At 38.3% G+C, this 27585-nt stretch overlaps 1 protein-coding gene across 1 annotated transcript; it reads right to left on the bottom strand.

Annotated features, from left to right (window-relative positions):
* Nucleotides 1-1940: 1940 nt before the first annotated feature.
* LOC143018519 (putative oxidoreductase YjmC) lies at nucleotides 1941-27356 on the bottom strand. The gene is made up of 11 exons (XM_076173937.1): nucleotides 27264-27356; nucleotides 26460-26816; nucleotides 22515-22656; nucleotides 21115-21303; nucleotides 19151-19212; nucleotides 18928-18981; nucleotides 14501-14596; nucleotides 14142-14334; nucleotides 10899-11053; nucleotides 8600-8710; nucleotides 1941-4280 (listed from the first exon to the last, which is right to left on the bottom strand). The coding sequence occupies exons 1-11, from the start codon at nucleotides 27339-27341 to the stop codon at nucleotides 4233-4235; spliced, it is 1485 nt and encodes a 494-aa protein (XP_076030052.1). The 5' UTR covers nucleotides 27342-27356; the 3' UTR covers nucleotides 1941-4232.
* Nucleotides 27357-27585: the final 229 nt, after the last annotated feature.

The following is a 27585-nucleotide window of genomic DNA, read 5'->3' as shown; positions in this document are numbered from 1 at the left end:
AAGGCATATACCTACTCCCACCCACCACCCTTTCCCTCCTCTCAGCTCCTCATGGATGATGGGTCATCCCCATATCACCCCACTACCCAGGTTCAGAAATAATGCAGCAAAGCACAATACATCCACAGCAAGGCTGCCTCACTTAATCAGCAACACTGCCCCCCACCCCCCACACACACACACGAGGGGGGACAGAGAGGAGGGTTGCCAATTAAGTGAAGAAGCCTTGCTGTGGATGTACTGCATCTTGCTGCATTGCTTTGACCCAGGGCAGTGGGCAGGATACAGGGATGACCCGTCATCCATAAGAGCTAAGATGAGAAGGGGAAAAGAATGGTGGATGGAGGTGGAATGGGTGGGAGTAGGTATGCGCCTTTGATTTAGCTACTTCCCTTATATGGGGGAAAAAAGCTCTTGGTATATAGATAAATAGGAAAATAAAAAAATTATAAAAATAAAAAAATCCTATATTCTTTAAATTTCAATTCTAAGAAAATAGTTAAATCCTTCTAGGATATCATATTTTCATTAAAGTATACATGCAGAATGTAGTACCATGTAATACAGCAATCTTTGTTTCAGTTCCCTAAAAAGTTTTACTATTGTGGGCAAAACTCTATAGATATTTCAGATTCCACATTGTTTGACCCTCCTAGGTTCTTTGAGTTCTATGGTACCACTGCACATCTCTAAAAACTATTCATAGAGGTACAAGGCACAATTTTGTCTTTAACTAATTTGATATGTATATGTACAAAGGCCTCAATTCCCTTTATATGGGGTTGGCCTACCCAGAGCAAACACTCACACCAAGAGTGACACTGCCCTCCCACCTCAGTAGCTTGGCAATAAATGGTTGCCTGCCCCTACCACACTAAATGGGTTAAATTTATTTTGACATGGCATTTCTCATTTACCACAGGGTCCAACAGCCAAAGCTAGTTTACCCCCATTTCATCATAATGCAACACTGTCTATATTCACTCAACTATAGGGTAAATACAGAGAACAACCATTCAGATTGCATTATTAATCCCCTTGCAATATTTCTCCATACAGTGATATCTTGAATTTTCCCTGCCCTAATGACCTTGTGTATCCAAAATTCTTTCCGCCCATACATCTCATTTAAAGTCTTCCTGCCAAGTTCACTCAACTTGTTCATACTTTCCACACTTTTCATAACTCATTTCTCATTCTTTCAATATGACCAAACATCTCAACACTTCCTGATCCACTTTACAGGACAGCATTTTCCAAATACCTCACCTCCCCATTTCTCACATTATCCATTCTGAAAACATCTATCAATTTTCTCAAATACCTCATCTTAAATACAATATTACTTTCAGCCACTCTTACATTCAGTCTTTCCTCCACTCAGTATAGTAGCAATATACATCTGTAATAAATCAACAAATCTGCCTCCTCTTCCACACTGGCTGCAACATAGCAACATCAATGAAACAGTGATGGTATACAACCATGGACACTGTTATCTATCTCTTCATATTTCCAAAACAAAAAAATTAAGCATACAAATAATGCTATATTATTTAATTGTCAATAGACTTATAAAATGCTTCAATTCTAATATCATCAATCAATCTACCTCTTCATTCTCTTACAGAAACCCATAGCCACTGAACTCTTTAATCATTTACATACGAAACTGTACTGTTCTCAATATTGTACAAATTCTTAACAGTATAAAATGGTACATTGTGTTTTCTATGTAGAGATTGTACCAGAGGCATATGTTACCATGCCACTTTTGTGCAGATATACATTCATAAGAATACACAAATTTATAATTATGGATATGGAGAGACCTATTAAAAAATATTTAAAGATGAGGCCACACACTATCCTACACTATAAATACGTACACATGTGCAAAAATTAGTGCACATCTGTCAAAGGATGAACAATATTCAGAGTACAATTCAGGTAATTTATTGAATTTCAAAGTATGCGAGGAGGGCAACTAATTGTAACTGGTTTTATGGATCTAGAGGTGTTTGATAAGAGCATGTAGGGAATATAATAGATAATATCACTGTGTTGAATAGGCAGTAGTAGTTTTGTGGCAGTGACAAATTTTTATAATGGTGTTGGGTCTTATGTTACACTAGAAAATACAGAAAGCAAGATGTTTGAGGTGAATATTGGTTCAAGGTAGGGGTGTGTAATATTACTTTGGCTATTTAAAAATAAAAGCTTTCAATATTACACACAAATTTAAGACTAGATCTATGGAAAATCAAATGTGTCACAATCCAAGTGACCAAGAGAAAATTCTGTGATTCTCATTAAAATATCAAGAAATTATGTATTCATTCATGACACACAGCGAGTACATTATACTTCCTCCTACCCTGCATAATGTACAGACTACACAAGTTTTAAGCAGTTGATATCCAAGGGATTGCAAAAATCCCTAGAAACCAGTGCTGCAACATTCTTTTATGAATGAAAACTAATATCCAATTAAATAAAGAAAGCAGACTACTTTAAGCTTCTACTATCTTTCCTTTATCAACTATGACCACCTCTTTGGTGCAATATTACCAGGGTAAAGAAAAGGAGAGGGAGAGAAAAACTATGCTTTTCCTAGAATCTTCCAATACCCTTAATTTGAGAAGTATTGGCATACATCATGCAGTTTCTGTTTCCCAATTAACAACTATGTACTTCCACACTAATTTCCTTCTTACTGTCAAAAAGGACAATATTTTAGTGTCGAACATTTTAGGATGCACTTTAGTGATATAATTCTTAAAATATGTTCATGATTAAAATTATATATTTAGCACTCTCCCTACAGTTCCTATACAACATACAATTCATAACTTAAGTTTCCTCATATAAAAGAAATTCAACCAATAAAAACTATTTGAGTACATTAAACATCTGACCTATACAAAACCAATAAAAAAAAATCCAGAACACACACTGTACAAGTTTACAGATGACCAAAATTTACATACATTTGTCAAATCAAAAACAATGTAATTAGTTTCAAACTTCACAAACAATGTACATCAAACTGATACATTTCTTCATCCTTACTTGGTTATGTAGGTAGTGACAGAATTTGAGCAACATAAGTCTATCAAGCAGCATTAATATCCAACTCAAAATTGTGTGTGCTATCTATACATAATACTGTGCTAATATAGTCCATATCAGTGCGCCACAAAATTTTATGATTTTTCTGTTACTTCATGTAGTGCAATCTTAGGAATACATTTTTTTACAATAATAAAGATATTTAATTATCCAATATAAGAGCTATTTTGTCCGAGCATTTCATGTACACACATCAATAAGTATCACTTAAACAAAATTATACCATGGTTGAAAATTGTGCATTATATCAATGGTAATGGTGTTCATGACATTGTATAAATGCTGTGGAGCATATTCATTTTGTACTGATACTTTACATAAGAAAAGTAAGTATGGAAATGGGATATTTACATATTTCTCTGCTAGTAATCCCCAAATATTTATTTTTTCAATGTTTAGAACAAAAAGTTCCAAAATCTAGAAAAATCCCTGATACCATAAGGACTTACTCTTGCATATTTTTTAAACATGTTTTCATTTCAAATACTGGAATTCTCACAATTCTTGAGGTTCCAACCAGAGAGAAATATCTGTCATTGTGATGAATGGATATTCTCTTTCCATTTCTCTCTCTCTGTCACTCAAAAGTATCTAAGGTGGGGGTAGAGGTGGGAGATAATGAGAAAGGGATGATTTGTCAAAAGAATGCCTAGGCATATACAGAAGGAAGGAGACTGAGTAATATTGAAAAAATGGATGGGTAAAGTTATGTCTGGAAAAAGAAAGTGGTGAAGGAAGCAGATGTGCTGGTGGCGCATGATTTGGGTTAGGTGACACTGTACATGGGAAAATGGAATGAAGGGAAGAGGAGCTACAGGTGAAGAAGAGGCACAGGATGAGGAGGAAAAATAGAACAAAGAGGAGAGCAAGGAGACCAAGAATGAGTTGAGGAAACTAGTCTTACTTTAACGATCTATTGATTGAAGTTTGGATAAGCCTATCAAGTTAAGCTGGCATCCCATTTCATGGGAAAAGTATGATACTTATACTGAACAATTTCTTGAGCAACAGAAAAAATCTTAAAATTTAATGTTTACATTAACTTCTAAACACCCAATTCAAACCATTTGTTCTTTTTGCAACCAGAACTTCTGACATCTTTAAACTGACTCCATGGGTTTCACTTGAAGAACTTCAGCCAGCTTCCACTGAAAAATAGAAATGACAACCTATCAGTAAAATACAGTAGAGTAATGAAGGTAGGAGCACATGATCTACTGGGCCAGAGGATCACTCTTTTCACTCTTCTGCATAACTCCTAAATATCTCCCTTTCATATATTCCAGTTTTTTTCACACAAGGTCAGTACACTGGCATCTGCCCTCCCACTTCTACTAGCCAGCAACACAGAAACCAACCCAAACCCTTGCAATTGCCCCACATGCTCTAAAACCATAAACTATGCACATGCAGCCATCAAATGCAACACATCCCACTTAATATGTGCAACACTTACCAACACAAACCAGTACATAAACAACTGGAGGTGAAACTAACACATGACAACACACACTCACAAACACACTAATTATCACAAACATGCACATCCTACCAACTACATCAACCCCCCACTAGGCTTCACCCTCAACTCAACAAACCACATACTGGTAGGTGATCTGAACACACATCATCCAATCTGGCTTAACACAAACAGCAGATCAAAGAGGTCACAAAATACTTCAACAACTCACCAACCTAAATATCATAAACTCCAGGAACAACCCCACTAGACAACCTCTATGTGCAACAAAGTTCCATAGATTTGGAAAAGGAACATATAACTGTAATAACTATATCAAAACCACATAAACTACAATAAAACCTAGCTTCCAATAGACCAATCTCACTACTATCTCCCATACAGAAGCTGATGGAAAGCCAAAAGACTACCTGCCGAAAGAAACTTACTGATAACCAATCTACCCACCTCCCCAAACCAACACAATTTCAATGAAGGTCACTCCACCAGCACACCACTCTCAAACATCACAAATGCTGGAAGGATTTATCAAAAAAGCACTACCAGAAAGAACAATAATGGTGGCACAAGGCAATTGCTGTAGGTCCCACTCACATACTCTAAAGATCACAAGAGACACATCTGCAACAATAACAAGACATGGTTAACTAGCTTACCTGACAGACAGTGTGTAACCCAAAATATCTAAATGTCTGTGCAATGGAGTCCCCCAAGGATCTCCCCATACTAGATCCATAGCACAATACCCAAGAACTCACCTATGCCTATGACCTAACAATAATCCAGTATAGCAGGTGCAAAATAGCTGCCAAGAATACCCAAACACACTTAGACAAGCTAGAAGAATAGCTGAGGAAAAACAGAATATGGGCCTCCCTTCAGATATCATTGGTCACATTGCTCACTCCAGACCACCATGAATCAAAAAAACATCTAATCATAAAATATGATGGTCAAACTCTTCCAGTGGAGAAAATCCCAAAAAAGCAAGGCCACTTTTTAGCCCATACATCAAAATTCTGACAGTGAAAATCAACAAGAAAATTAACATACTAAGACCAGTAGTAAGTACAGGCTTTGGACAGCAGAGGAAAATCAATTAGTCTACAATCAGTTCTTAAGAACCATATTCTACCACACTTCCAGTGTGGTTCTCAACAATCTGAAAATAAACACCATACAAACTATACAAAACTAGGCATTAAGAAAAACAATAGCTTGTGCCAAATCCACCCCAACAGATCTGCATACAGAAGCCAAAAATTTCCCAAAACATCAGATGAAAACAACAGGTACAGAAACCTATACAAGTGCTTTGAACCCTACTCACCCACCTCATATTACACAAGCAACTGAATGAGTAAAAAAAAAATAAAAAAAAATAAAAATAATAAAAAATTGCTGTACCATATTACTTGAACAGCCTACAACAACCTACCACATGCACAACACAACACATCCATACAAAAACATTTACACTAAGATAATAAAACAAGCACTTCAAGATCAACCATTAAACTCCTTACTCCATCAAACCCCTCATGACATTAGCTACAGAAAAAAACCCTCCCAAGAGAAGCAAAAACCAGTCTCGCACAACTACATTTAGGTCACCATCAAGCACTAAAACAATACAGTCGAACCTCGAAAGCCCAGACCCTCGTATGACCGGTCGAAATGAACAAAGGGCCGACTTTTCAAGCAAAGTTCCCTATTTGTCCGGTAGGTGGCAACGATGGCCGTACACATGTACTCAAACCCGGCCCAGTCAAGCCGCCACCAGGGCTGCCGTTTCGTAGAATTTTGTAACAAAACGTAGTAAAATAGCGGCATGTGGCAACTGCACAAGGACATGAGGAAATTTTTTCTACATAGCGGGCTGTTAAAAACATTCAAAAACTCAAACTTTTGTTTAAAAATCATAGAACTAGTTATCAAATAATAAATGGTACATCAAAATATGACTTTTATTAGTAATTGTGTTACTCATAATATATTATATTATACCCCAAAAGATACGTTTTTACGGTGTAGAAAAAAAATTCTACACTAAAGTTTCAGCTTTCTTTTAGAACCAGGGTTGCCGTTTCGTAGAATTTTGTACCAAAACGTAGTAAAATAGCGGCATGTGGCAACTGCACAAGGACATGAGGAATTTTTTTCTACATGTCAGCGGGCTGTTAAAAACATTCAAAAACTCAAACTTTTGTTTAAAAATCATAGAACTAGTTATCAAATAACAAATGGTACATCAAAATATGACTTATTGGTAATTGTGTTACTTATCAAATATCATACCCCAAAAGATACGTTTTTACAGTGTAGAAAAAAATTCTACACTAAAGTTTCAGCTTTATTTTAGCAATAAAAAAAAAAAAAAATTATATCTTACTGAATATGTTAGGGCATGGAGGCCTTATATACATACAAGAAAAAAAAAAAAACAACTAGAACCACCATTTTGTCATAGTTTGACAAGTATATCTTGCTATGAAAGTCTGCACACGCCCGAGAAAAATGTATGCCCCGGTATGGTAACACTCCCATTCTACACAGCAGTGTAGAAAACGCAGCAACCCTGGCTGCCGCCACTGTCCCGCATGCATACCTTCCGATATTTACAGTGTACGTAATAAAAAAATACAGTACAGTACACTGTATGTATAGTACATTTACATGCCTGTATTACAGTTATTATTACAGAATTATTAGTATTATAGTATTATTATTACAGTATTGTTATTATTACAGTGTTAGAGTATTATTCTTATGTGTTTCTATGCCATATACATTACCTATACATATACCGCTACGAAAATCTACGGGTGTTAGGGCGACATTTTCGATGACCGGACTTTTGGCATGACCGGACCGCCCTTCCCCCCAATTAGTCCAGGCTTTCGAGGTTCGACTGTACTATTGACACAAAACTAAAACAATAGACCTGACTACTCTGTCCCAGATGCAACCATTATAGAGAGGGTTCAAAACTCACCATCCTACATGCGACTCCAAATACAGATTGACCTCTCATTAATGGACGTTAATTAGCTGTTTGCGGTGTTTTCGCTGTGTTTTTGGTGCTGTTGTTTAGTGCGTGCAATCACTATGCCATGCAAAAATCACTCCAAATCAACGGATTATTCACATCAACGGACACCATTACCCCCTTTTTAGTCCGTTAATGAGAGGTAGTACTGTACTTATAACTATCCATTTCCTCCAGCCCCTTTCCTCTAAGACTTACTTCCAACTTGCTGTCACCCTCTCACCTTGTACATCTCATCACCCTCCTTTCACCCACATTTACTTTCAACTTCCTCCTATCACATACCTTCCCAAACTGTCACTAACTGCCTCAGACCCTCCTCCGACCCCACCACAGGCACTGTGTCATCTGCAATTAACAACTTCCCTCTATTATATCTAACCATCTCCAATCCTCTGCCCATCACCTTCCCATTTACCTCCCTTAACCATCCATGTACACCTTGAATAGCCATGGTGACCTAACACAGCCCCACCATCACCTCAAAAACTTGCTCTCTCCATTCCCAATCCTAACACTAGCTCTACTACTCTTGTAAAAACTCTTGACTGACATTAACAGCTTTCCCCAATCTCATATGCAAAGCCTTCCAAGATGCCTTCCTGTTTAACCTGTCATAAGCCTTCTCTAAATCCATAAAGGCCCAAAAAAACATCCTTAACTTTTGCCAAAAACTCACAAATCTGACAGGCAGTTGGTATTATCATCTATCCCTCAGACCCAATGCTGTGCCCAGTATACTAGTTTTTCTTGTGGTATGCTAAAACAAGTAAAATACATTCAAGCACCACAAACCACTAAATCTATTAACTTCAGCATTGTGGGTTGACTCTAAACTTAATTTTCTTGTCATACTTCTATTCTTCTATTCCAAGGTGAACTTAACCTACTAAATTACTACATAAACACACACATACACAAGTAAAGCTTATACTTACCGAGTCCTTTACTTGATTGATATGGTACTCAATGAACCCTTGTTTGTCCACCTTTGCCATATGACTCCTCTCAGGATCACCATGAATCAAGACAGGCTTTTCAGGGTCACTCTGAAAGATACAGAATAATATCACACTCAATACAAGAATTAGTTAAAGGGGTTTTGTCATACTTATCCAACAAATTATTACATACTATGCATGCATACACACAGAATGGATATTTTAGGAGTGCAAAGAATGACTGACAGACATGATTGATAACCTAATAATGTATTTATTTAAAGAAAGAAAAGTGTCACAACACTGGAAAAGGCTGATGTAGTGCCAATTCATAAAGGAGGAATTATGGAGAAACCATTTAACTACAGACCAGTATACCTGACCAGAATGATTGCAAAACTGTGAGAGAAATATTAACAATAAGAGGGTTAATTCCTTGAAGAGATTTATATTGTCGTAAAGGATGGAAGAAAATGGCAGTTTTTCTAAAAAGTTCTCTATCAGAACACGAAAATATGGTTTTGAAAAAGGCAAGATGGCAATATAGCACAGTAATCACTACAAGAAAATTAAAAGTAGACTGCTAATGTATATGGTTTACTATCAGCCAGGTTGGAGACAAATGATTATTTAATAGTATGAGCCAGATATTTTGAGCTTAGTAGAGACTAGACTCCTAAAAAGTGTTGATCTACAACTGTGTAGTCACAGCTATGCCACCTGGGGACAATTCAGAGAAGATAAAATGGGTGGTGGGGTAATGGTTCTGATAATTCAATCAACCTGGTCTCAATCAATCAATTCCTGGTCTCTCTCCCAGAAGAGCCACAACCTTCCAGTAACTGGCAACAGTATGGTTGTTACCATATTTTTTTCTATGGCACTTATGTCTGGGGGTTATTGGGGGTTGTGCTGTTATATTGTTGGGGTTGGGTTTGAGGAATGACTTAATGGTGGAAGCAAACCTGAGTAAAGGCAAGGATGAAACAATCCACCTAAACATTAGAACTAATGGGCTGTATGGAAGACCTCATGGAGGCATATGTCCTTTACAAGGGAGGTAGCCAAATCCAAAAGGCATAAATCCATTCCCACCCATTTTATCCCCACATACTCCACACCCATTTACCCCCCTTCCCTCACTCTTTTCTTGGCTCCTCCTGGATGACAGGTCATCCCTACATCTTACCCAGTGCCTTGGGTCAGAAGCAATGCAGCAAGACACCACATCCACAGCATGGTTGCTTCATTTAATTGGCAACCACCCCTCTCTGTCTCCTCATGCAAAATATCATTCACACATACTCCCTCACCCACTCCCAAGCATCACAGCATCATCTATAATCAACCATTCTACATTCATCCCTATCTTCTGTCCTTCTCCTTTCCTTCCTCAACAGACATCCCCCTCTTTCCCAATGCCCCTCTCATCCTTGGTCATCCCCTCATGTTCACTCCATCCAACTCTGCCTTCCGCATTTCTTTTATTATTCTTCCTTCATTCATTCTTTCCACGTGTCCAAACCATGCCAACACTCATCAACCCTATCTCCCAACTCCTTTTCCATCCCAATCTCCTCCTCACCTCTTCATTTCTCACTCTATCCAGTCTAGTAACCACTACCATACTTCTCAGACATTTCATTTAAACTCTTTCTCTCTTATGTTCCATGTTTCTGCCCCATACAGGGCTGTTGGCACAATTACCCCTTCATATATATATATATATATATATATATATATATATATATATATATATATATATATATATATATATATATATATATGAAAGGCAGAGGGAAAACACATAAGTAGAACAAGTGTTTTCCCTCTTCCTATCTTACAACCTGTTAGGATGTCTTCACAGTCTAGGGAATGACAACAACACAAATTTCTTCTTTCTGCCTCCCTTAGGCTCCAAATTTCTGCTTCATACAATGTTACTGGCACAATCACCCCTCCATATAATCTTCCCTTTGCATTCATCCCCAAATCCCTATTTCTCACGACACTTTCCAATTCCCAAGACACATTTACATGCTTCCCTCCTTCTACATTTCACCTCCACCTCCATTCCCTGGTACACGTGCCCATAAATAAATACATAAAACTATCCACTTCCTCTAGTCTCTCTCCTTTTAGACTTACCTCATCACCTTATTTCTACCCATAATTCCTCCTCTCAATACCCTTCAAATATTTATCACTAACTGCCTTAGACCCTGCTCTGATCCAGCCACAAAAGCAGTGTCATGGATATATATATATATATATACTTCTAAATAAAGAGCTTTACTGGTTCCAAGTTTCGGCAGTGATCCATGAGGTCACTCATGCGGTCCTCAAAGCCAGGAGCAAAGAAAGATGGGTCGATAGCCACAAAGCATTGGCCTAAATCAGCTTCTCGGCCTGTGTCCATCCACCGTCGTACATGTGGTCCATAGTGGCCACCTGGAGGAAACAATTATTTGCTTCTTTACTACATGACCTAAGATTTTATTGTGTAGTGGTCTGAGGATATTCAGAAATAGTCATATTTAGCTTTTACTCAAGGGTGATTGATGTGCTACAACAGTGACAATTGGGAAGACTGTTCCTAGGTCTGAAGAAAGCCTTTGACAAGGTACCTCACAAAAAACTTGTGGAAATTGAAATAAACAGGACTTAGAGGGAATCTCCTTGAATGAATGGTAAGACTTCCTTAAATACCTGGCACATCAGGATAATATTAAAGGGTAGAGGGAAATTCAAGCAGGAAATGCCGCTGGGCACCTGCTACATTTCTGATTTATGTAAAGGAGGTGATGAACCATTATATAAATCTGTTTGCAGACAAAGCAAAGATCATGAGGAGGAGATTAGGCATACTGAAAACTGCGACAGGAAAATCACTACAGGCTTTATGATTTGAGCCAAGCATCATCAATCATCATCATCATCATCATAATATTAAAGGGTAGAGGGAAATTCAAGCAGGAAATGCCGCTGGGCACCTGCTACATTTCTGATTTATGTAAAGGAGGTGATGAACCATTATATAAATCTGTTTGCAGACAAAGCAAAGATCATGAGGAGGAGATTAGGCATACTGAAAACTGCTACAGGAAAATCACTACAGGCTTTATGATTTGAGCCAATCATCGTCGTCGTCGTCGTCGTCATGATGATGATGATGATGATGATGATGATGATGATGATGATGATGATGATGATGATGATGATGATGATGATGATGATGATGATGATGATGATGATGATGATGATGATGATGATGATGATGATGATGATGATGATGATGATGATGATGATGATGATGATGATGATGATGATGATGATGATGAAGAAGAAGAAGAAGAAGAAGAAGAAGAAGAAGAAGAAGAAGAAGAAGAAGAAGAAGAAGAAGAAGAAGAAGAAGAAGAAGAAGAAGAAGAAGAAGAAGAAGAAGAAGAAGAAGAAGAAGAAAATCCATGGGAAGGAGGGAGATTGAATTGGGCAACAGGGGCTAACACCTGAGTTACTTAACCAGATTGTTAGAAAGACAAAATTCTGACAAACATAAGACTGACATTTCATTCCATAAATTTTTTTTATGAAAAAACTTGAGTAGCTAATTCACTCCAGATAAGTTGTAGGGGTGTAGTTTCCATACAAAAAGACAAAAAATTATACACTCAAACCCTGATTTAAGGAACTAACTGATGAATAAATTTGTCCATTACTTGAAAATACCCCTTGAAAAAATCATCTGCTTTACCATATATAAAGGTAATCTTATTGTGAAATGCAATAACTGTTTCATTTACATAGTCACTACATAGTCATATATGAATAAGACTTTTTCCACTTATAAATAAAAGAAATGATCAATGCTCATGGGGTCCTGTTTCTTACTCTCCAATTATCATATCTCGCTTCAAATTTATGTATGGTTCCAACTTGGAACATCCTTATTTCCCAATTATCATACTTTAATTTGAATTCATAGATTGTTTCAGCTTGGGCTGTATTGCCTTCCAAAATATTCCAAACATCCGTATGTCAAACTATTTTTACAATCTAGATTGGAGAAGACAGAAGATATGGGTGAATGGAGAATGGTTGTGTATGGATAATGCTGTGATGCATGAAAGGGAATGGCTGGGGGATGGGGAGTATGTGTGAATGATATTTTGACGTAACCCGAAGGGATTTTCCCCCGTCTTCTCCATTTCTGCATATGGGGACAAGAGGGGTAGAGGGATCACCGATTTAATGAAGCAGCCTTGCTGTAGATGTGCTGTGTCTTGTGACACTGCTTCTGACCCAGGGCAGTGAGCATGATGCAAAGATGATCCATAACCCAGGAGGATCCAAGATAAGAAGGAGGGAGGGGGGTGGCAGGAGTGGAGTATATGGGGATGGAATAGGTGGGAGTGGATTTTATGCCTTTGTTTTTTGGCTACCTTTCTTGTAAGGGGCCTTTGGTATATGTATGTAAATTACTTTTCATGACCTTTTATAGCCCTCCCATCCCTACTTATTAGCCCTCTCCTGCCAATGTAGTGTATCCCTTCTAGCAACCTAATACTGTCATAAAGTCATCTCTTTCTCTTTAATCTTTCAATGTTGCCAGATCCAGTGCCTTTAATCTCTCCTCATATAGCTTATCTGTCAGACTGGGAACTGGTCTTGTTGCTGCCCTTTGTATTTTTTCAATTTTGTTTATATCTTTTAACTGTATGATGACCATACCACTGATGTATATTTCAAGTCTGGGACAGATTAGGGTTCCTGAGTTTTTTCAACATATCTTTGTTCATATACTGAAAATCCACCTAAATATTCTGCAGCAGTATATACATCTCTCCCACAACAGACTGCTGCAAAACATTGTGTGTGTCTATAAGGTGCATTACCATAGATTATCCCAGTCATAAGCTTTGAGCTCTCATTCAGGATCACAAAATCAGCACATCGATTCAAGACCACAGTGAATCACTCCATTCACTATTTCTGTGTCAATGGCTTATGGAATAGGAGGGGACCAATTACTGGTTATGAGCTCTCTTCACATGTAAAGGTGGAGATAATACAAAGCAAACAGATCTTGGGCCTGGTCCAGAAAGCAAGTGTCAGCCTCTCACAGCTACCTCCAGTTGGAGGTGTGTTAACACGTTTTGAAGGCTAGTGGCAGAGAAATTATTCTCTACACCGTCCATCTTACAAGACAACCATTTCCAGATATCTATCATTGCCCCACTGGGGATGAGCTGACAGTATTGTCGAGAAAGCAATTAAGTGCAAACTTCATATGGTTGAAATACAAAGGAGAAAAAGGGATACGAGGAATAGGAATGAGAAGGTTGAAACTGTTCCTCTCCCATACCTAGCTATTCTGTTTTGTGGATAAAGACCAATTAGTTGGGGGAGGGGAGGTTACATACTTCATCCTTGGTCATGTATTGGGAGATAGATCATGACTTATAATTAAAACAATTTTCTTGGTAAAATAACTTCTAGCTTTGAAATAATAAATTATCAAATATTGAAATAAACTGACCAGAGAGGATTCCACAGAAGATTTCCACTAGCATGCCAAGACCATAACCTTTGTAGCCAGACTGGATCTCAGGACCACCCAAGGGCATGAGGGCACCATTCATCCCCTCAGCAGCATTTGTGGTCATTTGGCCTTTCTTGTCTATGGCCCAACCCTCTGGAATTGGTTCTTCTTTGCGTCTTTGAACTTCAATCTATAATAGACAAATGGCACTAGCTTATAAAAAGTATCATTTCATTCTACCTAATGCAACATCTCATTAAAAATATAAAAACTAATGTCATTGCAGATTTCTTTATAAATCAAGACTTCTAATATTGCAAAATTCCTAATATAATCAAATAAAAAACTAATCAAACCTTTCCAACAGCCACTACACAGGTAGCCATATCCAAAACGTAGTCATCTCCTTTTGATGGGGCAGCCAGGGAGATAGGATTTGTACCAAGGACAGCCTGGAGAGGAAAGAAAATGTAATCATTAGTAGAGTATAGGAGGCATATGGCCAAGTGGACTTAGGATGCCAGCATCTGGAAGCAAAAAGCTAGACAGATAGCAGTTCAAGTCCCACTAGTCAATGTGTAATAGCAGTAAGGAAAAAGGTCTTGATCCCAGAGATCCAACAAAGGCAATCATGCCAAACCATCTCACTGAATAGTTAAGTGCAATCATTCAAGTTCAAACCACCAAAGGAATGCGGAACCTTCTTACACCTGCATGATAGGATTTGTTCATTTACACAATGTGAACTCCACATATGTTTGGATTTCCACCTCTGTGGGTGGGAATATAATTTCTTAACAAATTAGATACCATTATTCATTTGTATATACAAAAATCTATTCATCCTTATGAAGGTGCCAAGTCAAAACACACATAGATCATAAACAAATGATATGGTTTAACATCACAAACTCCTCCCTATTGTAAGGTTAGGGCAGTGCTCCTCACGGAGGACTTTGTAGCGTGGAATTTAATAAACCATGCCCTTGGTTCAACTTCTCAGGTGGCAACATTCGAACCACCACCCCCTTGACCTTCGCCACAAGTAACAACGCCCTAACCCGCTCAGCCAGCGAGCTTTAGATATTTATATGTATGTTTGCATCTGTATGTATGTATGTTTACTGCCACTATGACTACTTTCTGGTTGTATATATATACATATACCAACAGCTTTTTCCCCTTTGCAAGGGAGGTAGCCAAAAAACAAAGGCATAAAATCCACTCCCACCTATTCCGTCCCCATATACTCCACTCCCATTCACCCCCTTCCCTCAACTCATATCTTGGTTCCTCCTGGATGATGGGTCATCCCTGCACTTCACCCACTGCCCTGGGTCAGAAGCAGTGTTGCAAGACACAGCACATCCACAGCAAGGCCACTTCATTTAATCAGTGACCCCCTCTGTCCCCTCATGCAGAAAAAGAGAAGACAGGAAGAAATCCTTTTGGGCTGCATCATATTATTTTTCACACATACTCCCTCACCCCCCTATCCCCCACCCACTCCCTTTCACACATCACAGCATCATCCATACATAACCATTCTCCACTCACCCCCGTCTTCTGCCTTCTCCCATCCTCCTTCAACAGACCTTCTAATTAATTCCTTCTACAATTTGTTGAGTAATGCCTGAAATTAGTATGATGGAGGAGTGGTCACCCTTGAAACCTTGTTGGTTAGGGGAGGTGGGCAATTTTGATTCATTTCCTTCTGCAATCAGTCTTTCCATCACTTTGGATATGGTGGATAGTAACAAGTTTGGTCTGTAGGATGACGAGTTTTCTAGTGATCCATTTGTTTTTATGATATAGATCACGTGTGCTCTTCTAGAAACATCCCAAGTTATGGACTGACTGAATAATATAACCACTTATTTTGTTGACACTCAGATCTATACAACCTCAGGAACCAGTGATGAGCAACATTCCCACTAAGCTGTGTGGATGTGCGTGTGCACATTTTACAACTAGCACACAAAGAAAAAATGTGCACACACAAGGTTTTCAAATTATATTAAAATCCATTCAATAAAGAAGATCCACCCAAACATTAACTTACAAATTTTCTAAAAATATGGTAACTTGGCAACAGTCAAACCAATAATTGCTTTGGTAGAGGTAATATGTAATACAAACTTACAAATTGTTCATATTTGCTCAAATGATCATATGGTAACTCACATGGGTGCACACATACTTTTCAGAGAAGGCAAAGTTTGCACACGTGAAAATTTCTACACACACTCACAGCAAAAAATTACAGGGAACATTGGTGATGAGTACCTGTAAGTGAGATGGAAATAGGAGAATCCACTCCCTGCCACCCACCTCCATCAGGCCCAAGATTATTTTATCAACTTCAACTAATTCTCTAATCATACGAGGGCCACTTACCCTTAAACTGACTAGTATCAGGTTTCCTTGTTCCCTCATCCATAGCCCTTCCAACAGTCACAGATGAGACCCCACATTGTTGTTTTGATACCAATCAATTCCCTCATTTCAACCATCAATATATTTGAAACTCGCTGTAAAGAAACACTAATATGGTCTGGGAAGCCATTAACAAATGTCAATTTCACCATGTTTTCCAAACCATTTGCACTAAACTTTGCTAAACCGGCCACCTAATTCCATTGGCAAAAACATTAACAGGTTCTTCCATCCATTTCACATAAACTAATTTCTTAAATCCAACCAATCCATCATCAATAAATGCAGTCTGTAATTTTTCCTGAATTTTCCCTGTATCTGCCTGATCTCCATCATTCAACTCTAAATATAATGCTAATGCTTCACCTTCTAGATACATACATATACCAAAGGCTTTTTTCCCCTTATATGGGGGGTAGCCAAAAAGAAAAAGGCATAGAAATCACTCCCACCCATTTCATTTCCCATATATTCCACTCCCCTCCACCCTCCTCCCTCCCTCCTATCTTGGCACCTCCTGGATGACGGGTCATCCCTGCATCCTGTCCACTGCCCTGGGTCAGAAGCAGTGTCGCAAGACAGCACATCCACAGCAAGGCCGCTTCATAAATTTAGCGACCCCACCTCTCCGTCCCCTCATGCAGGAAAGGAGAAGACAGGGAGAAATCCCTTTAGGCAGCATCAAATTTTTCTCATACATACTTCCTCACCCCCCATCCCCCCACCCATTCCCCCTCATGCATCACAGCCTCACCTATACACAACCCTTCTCCATTCACCCCTATCTTCTGTACTCTCCCGTCCTTCCTCTCTTTTGTAAAGCCTCTTTCACCCCATCCATCCATCTCATCCTAGGACGCCCCCTCATATTCACTCCTTCCACCTCTGCCTTCCACACTTCTTTTACTAATCTTTCTTCTCTCATTCTTTCCATGTGTCCAAACCATCCTAATACTCTTTCATCAACCCTATCTCCCAGCTCCCTTTCCACCCCTGTTCTTCTCCTCACCTCATTTCTCACTCTATCTAGCCTAGTAACCCCCATCATACTTCTCAGACATTTCATCTCAAACACATTCAACTACTCCTCTCTTCCTCTTTCATGTTCCATGTTTCTGCCTCATACATTGCTGTTGGCACAATCACTCCTTCATATAATCTCCTTTTAGCATCCATTCCGAGATGTCTATTTCTCATTACACTTTTTATTCCACCAAGGCATTGACTCACTTCTCTCAATCTACATTCTACCTCCACCCCCACTCCTCCCATTCCTGTCACATTCGCACCCAAGTATCTGAAACTATCCACTTCCTCCAGTTTCTCACCCTTAATGCTCACTTCAAGCCTACTGTCACTCTCTCCCCTTGTACATCTCATCACCTTACTTTTGCCCACATAAGGGAATAAAACTAGCCAAATCTGTTATCCCTGCAACTTTGTTACTAAAGTTATCCTTTTCAACCATGAAACTATGTTACCTTCATCAGTAAACAGGTTAATCATGTCCATAGTAATTTTAAAGACCATGGTTAATCTAACCTTCTAAAAAAAGGCCTAAAAAGCCTGTTCTAATGCTTGATTCACCTTGTCAATATATTGTTGTAATCAAGAGTCAATAAAGAGAGCCACATGCTCTCCCTCAACATGAAATTATGATAACTCACAACAAAACTACAACCTCTAATTCTGACAACACAACATGACAATACATTTCAGTGAGCACGACCACCCAAGAAAATAAACACTGCCGATAGTACTAATAAACTATTTAGTGCTAAATGCACTACAACTACTATAACCTGGTGATCCATACTGCCCAACACCATGGGGGTGCAGGCTTCCAGTAACTGAAACTTGAGGTATTCTTTTGAACACCTGTTTTCCATTCACTTCCGCTTTTCATTCTAGTTTCACTCATCGCCAGTACAGTGAGACCTCTCATTAATGGACGTTAATTAGCTGTGTTTGCTGTGTTTTCGGTGTGTTTTGGAGTGGTTTTTGGGTGCCATAGTGATTGCACGCACTAAACAACAGCACCAAAAACACCGAAAACACAGCAAAAACACCGCAAACACAGCTAATTAACATCCGTTAATGAGAGGTCTCACTGTATGTCCAACCTATTCTCTTATGTCACTGCAGTCTTTTTTCTTGAATCCATGCACATTCATACAGGATAGTACACTGGTAGCTGGCTTAGCTAGCCAAGCCTTACTACTTCAATCTTTTCTTCATATCTAGCCAAATGCCCTCTCATACCCTTTAACTGTCTTTTATGAGATGCAGGAAATACTGACACCAACCAACTTATACACTGACAAAATAATAATTTAAAGGTATTTACCTCTTTGGATCTGGTAGGAGCAACTAATGGCGAAGTGTTGGTAAAACTCATTCCCTGTCGAAGGAAAAGTCAGATTAAGGGTAACGAAATAATCCAGTTTTGTATCAGAAATGAAAAAAATATTCTCTTAATATGTGGCTTCTTAAATTCTTCTCAAACAATTCTATTTTATATTAACTCAAAATGGATCAAAACGGGCTGAATAAATCCATGATCACCGTACCAAGAGTCCTTGTTTGCTTGCCCTCATGGAGTACCAGCCTGCAATGCCATAATGGTTGCTTCCTGGAATATAATAGGATGCAACATTCACTTTCTTTTGATAGCAATGGGCAAGGATGCTTCACTCACAATACCTAGACACCTCATTTTGCAGGTAATGTAGTTGAGCAAGAGGCATGCTTCATCCACAAAAGCACTATTAGAAAACCATAATCAGACAGAATTATTGTGTGGTTATCAATCAACTAATTGTTGCCTCAAGTTGCACTGACTGGCAACCTGCAGCCATACAGCAGCTAGCAATAGTCCTCAAGCCCCCCCACAGATTTGTCTAGGAAGAAACCCGAGACTGATGTCTGACATCTCCAGTTGAAAGTAGTACAAGGGGAGTTGTTGCTAGTTATCAGCTCTCCTTGTGGGTGGAGGAAATACAAATGAAATTGAGGAGGACAGATTTTGGGCCCAGTCCAATGACCAAAAGTCAGCCCCTCGGGTTAGGCCTCCAAATCATAGAGAGGAAGATGATGGGGTCTGAAAACAGGGTAGCAGGAGGACGACTTTCTCCGACTTACGAGTTAAACACCAAATGAAGACGAAGCCTTTATTTGTACGTTTCGCTTATCACAGCTTTTTCAAGTACAAGTTGAGATACTTGACCACCTTATGCAGGTACATATTGTTCTTGTAAAGTTATATCCACTAACACAATCTATCCCACTCTGAAGTATCAGTAGATTTCCACGTTCACTACCAGCCTTGGTTCTCCTCATTCAGTGATCTAGCCAGTGAATCAGTCTAACTTTTCTATCCTAAATGACCTAAGGCAGCTGGTTTGGCTCCCTACCCATATTCCTGATCATCTTGGAGATATACACACCATCCTAGATCTCTTCCTTACTGCTTATTCATCTTAATATTATGTTAAGCTTTTTCTATCAGTGGGACAGCTCCAACCATAATCTCATTTCTCTCACTTCTATTGATTTACTACTGCCTTAAGATCCACATCAACACTGATATCTATAGCATTTTGGTGTTACCTGAAGCATTTCCATATCAATTTGTTCTGTTTTCTTTAATCCTTACTGCTTCCATTCTCATTATCTCCCACCCATTCCCCCCAATGGTTGCAGAACATATCACAGAGATCTTCATTTTGGATATGGAAACATATTCTGCACACTTTTTCTAAAACTAAATCTGACACCCTGATTTAACCAAATTCGCATGCTATCCAAGACAGAGGGCTTACAAATGATACCATGCCTTTCAAATTCCTGAAAATCATAAACTAATTACTTCCAGATACATGACTTCTGGTATCCCACAGGATCCTATCACCTTTGCCTTTTCTCTAATACAATTCTCATGATCACTGCTCTTCCAAACTCAATAACTGCATGCCTCACCTCGTAAAAGAATCACACACCACTAAATTTTCTGAAATACCTCACCATTTCTTCTGTAACATTACCTTTAGCAAAAATCAACCAGTATGCTCTTTCTTTCCTTCCACTGAAAGGCTCTGAAACTCCCTTCCCCCTGATGCTTTTTGTCCTGCATCTGCCTATGATTTGGACTCTTTCAAACAAGGAAACAAAGGACAGCACTTTCCCTACATAGCTACTTGACTAAAGAACTCTTAGTTCTCTTCTTCCTGGAGTAACCTCTGCGGTCTTTTTACTTTTGTACTTTGTTTTGGCCTTTCTTTGCCACTCTTTGAATTATGTAAACAAAAATATTATAATCACTGTTAAACAAGTTTACTAAACACGAGTTTCTGTAAAATAATTGTTGCAGACTGTGTGTTAGGGAAAAAGGTGGACAAGCATTATGCAGGCTGCTCTACTTGTTTGCTATTTTGTTGAAAAGTCCACTTTTATACTCATGTGTACAGGATGACACCTAGTTTTAAGAAAGATTTTTCTAAAGCTCAAATGTTGAATAGTAGGTTAATACACTCACCTCGAGCACACACCCAGCCTATTCCAGTCTCCTTGGCCTTTGCTATTGCCAGATCCATTGCAAAATTGCCAACAACAGGACCTAAACCATTCTGACCATTGACTAATGCTGTGGAGACACTTTCCTTTTCTATGACTGGATCTGCACCTGCTGCCATAATCTTTGTGTGGCCATCTCTCACATACATCTCTGCAAGACAACAACTTTGTTAGAGAAAGCATCCCCTGTAAAAGGATAATGACATCTTCCTTCAAAACAATACTGATCTACTTGACTTCACTAATACTTCTTTACTTACTCTCTTCCTTCGAAAATGGGTCTGTTAACTAATCACACCCTCCCATTTTGATTTTGATGGCTTAAAGGATTCCCCTGGTGATGGCACATAAAGACACAAATTAACTAGGTATGATAACTGGTAAGAGACAAGTCTCCATAAGCATTGCTCCTTTCTTAGATACTACAATCAGGTAAATAAAACACTTGTTGGTGCCACCAACTTGCTGGTGTAGTAGTAAACAGGGGGAGAGTGGAAAAAAAAAAGTGAGAAGATAGAAAAGAGTGTGGAGAGAGAGAAAAAAGAGTGTGGAGAGAGAGAAAAAAAGGGTGTGGAGAGAGAGAAAAAAAGAGTGTGGAGAGAGAGAAAAAAAGAGTGTGGAGAGAGAGAAAAAAAGAGTGTGGAGAGAGAGAAAAAAAGAGTGTGGAGAGAGAGAAAAAAAGAGTGTGGAGAGAGAGAAAAAAAGAGTGTGGAGAGAGAAAAAAAGAGTGTGGAGAGAGAGAAAAGAGTGTGGAGAGAGAGAAAAGAGTGTGGAGAGGAGAGAGAGAGAGAGGAGAGAGAGGGAGAGAGAGAGAGAGAGAGAGAGAGAGAGAGAGAGAGAGAGAGAGAGAGAGAGAGAGAGAGAGAGAGAGAGAGAGAGAGAGGAGAGAGAGAGAGGAGAGAGAGAGGAGAGAGAGAGAGAGAGAGAGAGAGAGAGAGAGAGAGAGAGAGAGAGAGAGAGAGAGAGAGAGAGAGAGAGAGAGAGAGAGAGAGGAGAGAGAGAGAGAGGAGAGAGAGAGAGAGAGAGAGAGGAGAGAGAGGAGAGAGAGAGAGGAGAGAGAGAGAGAGAGGAGAGAGAGAGAGAGAGGAGAGGAGAGAGAGAGAGAGCGGAGAGAGAGAGGAGAGAGAGAGAGAGGAGAGAGAGAGAGAGCGGAGAGAGAGAGGAGAGAGGAGAGAGAGGAGAGAGAGAGAGGAGAGAGAGAGAGGAGAGAGGAGAGAGAGAGAGGAGAGAGAGGAGAGAGAGAGAGAGAGAGGAGAGAGGAGAGAGAGAGAGAGAGGAGAGAGAGGAGAGAGAGGAGAGAGAGGAGAGAGAGGAGAGAGAGGAGAGAGAGGAGAGAGAGGAGAGTAGTCTTGTGTGAGTTACCAAGTCTGTTCATTCCATGGCTGTAGTGTCCTCGATAGTCAGCAGCCAAGAGCACATCTGCTAGACTGGTAGCATGAAACTTCGGAGTACCAACTGCAACCATGCAGTCTACCATGAATCGGTGAATCTCTTCCTTTTTAAACTGTAAGAGGAAAAAAGAAATGAATACCATATGCTGCCAGAGTGCAACCAGAAAACAGAAATTATACATTTCTTCTATTGAACCATCAACTGCAGCACACTGGTAGAGATGAATACTGAATCTAAGCAGCCAATAGTCAGAGTAAAGAGGTAACCTCTGCTCTATGAAAAAACTGAAATACTCAGCCTCGCACACAATATATACCCCATACACGTTAAAGACAACATGGTGAAGACATCATCATCTCTTCATCCATTCAGTGAAAACCCATTTTGATGATCTGCAACAGTCTACAAGTCTTCCCCAAAATCTTACTAAATCATCAGTCAAGTGATGGATTGTCTTTTATAAACAGTCCAAAATCGTTCTCCTCTTTTGTCACATGTAATTGATGTTTCCCAAAGAAGAGTTCCAAGACTATCTTTTTGAGCTATTGCCCTTTCCAATATTCTGCAACTTCTGGTACTGAAGTCTATTTTCCATTCTTGGTTCCATGTAAATATAATGTCTAAGATATTTTTATAACAACTGACAGTCCTCCTTGTCTTTCATTCTTCACATCATCTGCAAACATGTTGGCATAGCTTGTACCTTCTATCATGTTATGAACATAGATAAAAAACATAACAGGTACTAGCACCAAAACCTGAAGGTCTCAGCTGATCACTGTTCCCCATCCTGACATTTTATCCTCAACTACTGTCCTCATGTTCCTTCCCTTCAGAAAATCTTCTATGTATTTAACCTCCTCAATACAAATCAAATTCTCACGTGCAGCATCAGATGCCTAATGTATGATGCATCACACTACTCACGTTTTACAATACCAAGTCACTGCTGTATTACTTGTTCTCTTTCACTCTGAGTAATAATAAACACAGAACATGTGATCAGATCAGTCCATAGAATACGGGGGTTACTCAACTACAACTACAAAATAAATATAATCAAGACCCCAATGCCGGCATTTTCATATACAGTGAGTCCTCCTTATATGGTAAATCTTTATCCAGTAAATTCACAGTTACAGTATTTGGTAATTACTATCCTCGATTCTATTTACATTAAAAAAATTCACAGATACGGTATTCACTTGTGTTTTGAAGAGGAAAGAGCAGGGAGAAGGTACATCTGCCATATCCTATTATTACATGTTATAATGGGTTCAGTATACGGTAACCTAAATTTGCGGTAAGGTTTTCAGGAATGTATATGTACCGTATAACGAGGACTTACTGTACCCACTCGTGCCTCATGACACTTACACAGGTGTCATCATATCGAAGAGGTTAAGTAGTTTACCTAACTCCCCAATATGCTCCAGTTTCCACTATGATAACCGAGGTACTTTATTATGCACAGTCCACCCAACCCTCCCTTTCTTGCAGCATTCCATTCACTTTTGAGTAAAAGGTTTGATATACATGACCTTTCCAATCTAAAGTGATTGTCAAAAAGTTCATCTCTTCAAGACATTTGACCCATTGATCTTTTACAATCCTTTCACAATTTCATTTTTGTGCTAGTCAATGATACCGGTCTGTAATTTTGTCTCCCTACATCAACTTTTGTGACTCAGTACTACATTAGCCCTTTTCTAATCCTTTGGCACAATTTCTTTTTGTTAATGAACACACAATGACACTACAAAGCTCGTCTTCCAGTTGTTCAGTACATTCTTTAAGTATCCAGTGTGAGATCCTGTCAGATCCTGAAGCTTTCTTCACACCCAAGATTGAGCAATTCCCTCAAATTTACATTTCTATTTCCTAAACTAAAATTATTCTGTTGACCAAATGAGAATCACAGTATGGACTTGCAAACATACTAAAAGCTATCATTTATAACTGTAATGATTATGATTTACAGATAGATGAACTTTATAACACATAGCTTCCTGTCACTATATCAAGTAGAAGAGGTGAAGCAGCAATACCCAGATAAACCTTGACATGGAGATAATTTGGAAATTAAATCTAAACTACGTGCAACTACTAACTTCATTTGTAATGCAAATTATAACTTACTCATTACTTGCCCCATGAAAATAAAAAAAAAAGTACCATCTTGTTCCCCATTAGGCTTATTGTCAAGCTCTTAGCTGCATCACACATTCTACTGATGAAAAATAAAGCATTAGTTACCATAAGAATAAAAAAGTACTGTCTTGTTCCCCAGTAGGCTTATTGTCAAGCTCTAAGTTGCATTGTACATTCTACTGATGAAAAATAATTAAAGCAATGTATCTATACTAGCTAAAAACCAGCATTTACATATTTTCTGCTAAATCATTTCACGAGGGCAACTTTCTACATTAAAACATTTGGAAATCTACCAATTACAGTCCCTCAATCCAAAAAGTCATATGTTCTCTGTGCTGAAAAGTTAACGAGAAACATATTTACCGAGGTAGGGTTCAAGTTTATGTACTTGAACTTGGGCTTCGTACATAGTTTCAACTACATTCAAGTTTAAACAAGTACATTGTATTTAATCAAAAGTTTTATACTATATATAGATTCTAGTGAACTTTGTGACATTACTATTGGGTAAATGCACTTATGTTAATTTTAGTTATAAAACTACAAGGTGTATTAATATAGAACAAGGGACAAATCTTTAATGCCCATATATTTTGTATCAAATTTAGTTTTATTACTGATATGAGAGATATATGGATAGCCTTTTGCACTTGCAGCACAGGGAATATTATTGATTCAAGTAATTCATAAAGCATATGTCCTTGTTTTGCAATTCTGTGATAAAAGCAGTGATGTGCTAATAAAGGTAAAATTTCTATTTACTTTTCTATATCGAATCTCATTTTTTAACAATGTACTCATCAATGTGTATATATGAAAAAACTTTCATGCTTTTTGAATCTGTGACAGTAACTTTTTCTTATTGCATAAAGTACTTGTACTTAATTATAATGGCATGTACTTAGACTTGGACATAAATACCTAGCAAAATTACTATATTTGTACTTGAAAAATATCCAGATACTTAAGTACAGTCACCTGTACTTTTACTCAACACTACTATTTACTATGTGTCACATTAAAAAATTATACAATTACATAGGAACACCTCTCATACATGGTGAGAAATGTGGGTATTTGTTCAGATAGGCATAAGAAAAGGTCCTATTTGCAGACATCCCCCCTCCCATTCCTCCAGTGCTAAATACATTTCATTTGAAAATACAGTAATGACCCATGTCATCAAAAATACGACCTTCACTACCCAACCCAGCAAGAGGGTTTCCCTAACTTAACATAGCCATTACTACCATCTATTCAAACCATGCCGTGCCTGAGCCAAACATTGCTATGAAGTTCCAATTACAATTTGATGAAACAAAGTTGTTTTAGAATAAGCTGCTGATTACAAATATGGAAGAGTTCTCCATTATTTGTATATAATACCATGAAAAAATCCCAAAAATCCTAACCAAATTTATTTCTCATTCTGTCTGGAACACAATTACAATTGAGAATAGGTTCAGTGTCATCACTGTTGGGACTATTCTTCGTAGAGACCAAAGATTCCATTGTATAAATCCATTAATGGTAATCATGTCATTAGTATCTACAATTGGAACAAATAACCCTAAAAACAGTCGCTTATAACTTATTCAGTTTGCCTCGTCCCTCTACGATTTCTTTCGGTCACCAGAACTGGCAAACATCATATACCATATCAAATAGCAAAGAGCATAGGACTCCTTAATAACTTTGCTGAGCGTCGAACTGAATAACTATAATAATAATAATTGGAATTGCACAATCAAATGGACTTACCTGTGTACCCAAGTCTTCGGGTGCAGTGATGGCGTTTTTCTTCTCGAAATAATCTGCCATTTCGATATGATTACAACGGTGTTGAATCCTTAAAAATCCTTTGCTTGTTAGTGGGATGACTCGCTTGCAAAGTGGAACTCCGTTATACACAGAAACTTTGTTGCGAGGTTGGAGCGAGGACTCCGTGTTTATCCCTAGCCGACAGCTTGCGTGGTAACAACGTCGACTTCTGAGCGTCTCCCCCGTTTGTCCTGCTACGAGGATTTGCTGGTTGAGTGAAGAGGTTACCACACTCATGTAGCTACCACGCATTATAATTTGCTCCGCCCATCTCCATGTTGCAGGCAATAATGACATCTGTAAATAATTTCAATAGAGACGTGTATTCTTTGTTTACATTCAGTTCTGTTTCTTATGTGTCCGAATATATCCGAATTGTTTAGATTCATTCATACGTATATATAAAAGTGGACAAATAAGAATATGTAATACCAATAGTTAATTTCACACATTTATCATTTAAGTGTGATACACACCAAATATTTTACACATCTTTATACAGGAAAACAATGAAAAATGCAAAAGCCAGATTGTTTAAGTTTACTAACTAGTAAACAAATTCTATTTCTCAGACACCATAGATATTAATAAAAAATAAAAAAAATCGCTATTAGCATTATTTATCATCATGTGGGGACTGCAATAATTCAAACAGTTAATGGAAGTTCTAGGTTAAAACTATACTTATTCATGGGTTCACGAAAAACGAATAATTGATATTTTTGTAAAAACAATGGTACTTGCCGCGTATCTAAAACAAATGTTCCTATATGTTCCTGTTATCGCAACTTCTTTCAGGTATGACCCGGCAGTGCTTAGCATCCCTATCGTATACACCTGGAGGGGAGTTAGCCAAGGGGTTAACATGTAGGAAATATTCAATGTGTTAGTAACTTTAGTGTTTTTATTAGATATTTCTAATATTATTTTGTTGAACTCATATAAAGATAGATAACCCCCTGACCTTTCAATGTCTTACAAATATATTTTGTTGGTTAGTAATATTTGTTAAGAAATTATTAAGATGGTAGGGCATTTGTTTGACAGTATGCCAGAATTCTGCATA

The sequence above is a fragment of the Oratosquilla oratoria genome, chromosome 35 (genome assembly GCF_046742065.1).
Source record: "Oratosquilla oratoria isolate Oo_2021 chromosome 35, ASM4674206v1, whole genome shotgun sequence".
Taxonomy (NCBI): Eukaryota; Metazoa; Arthropoda; class Malacostraca; order Stomatopoda; family Squillidae; genus Oratosquilla; species Oratosquilla oratoria.
Note: the sequence above shows the minus strand (reverse complement) of the source record. Positions and strands in the feature narration are given on the sequence as shown.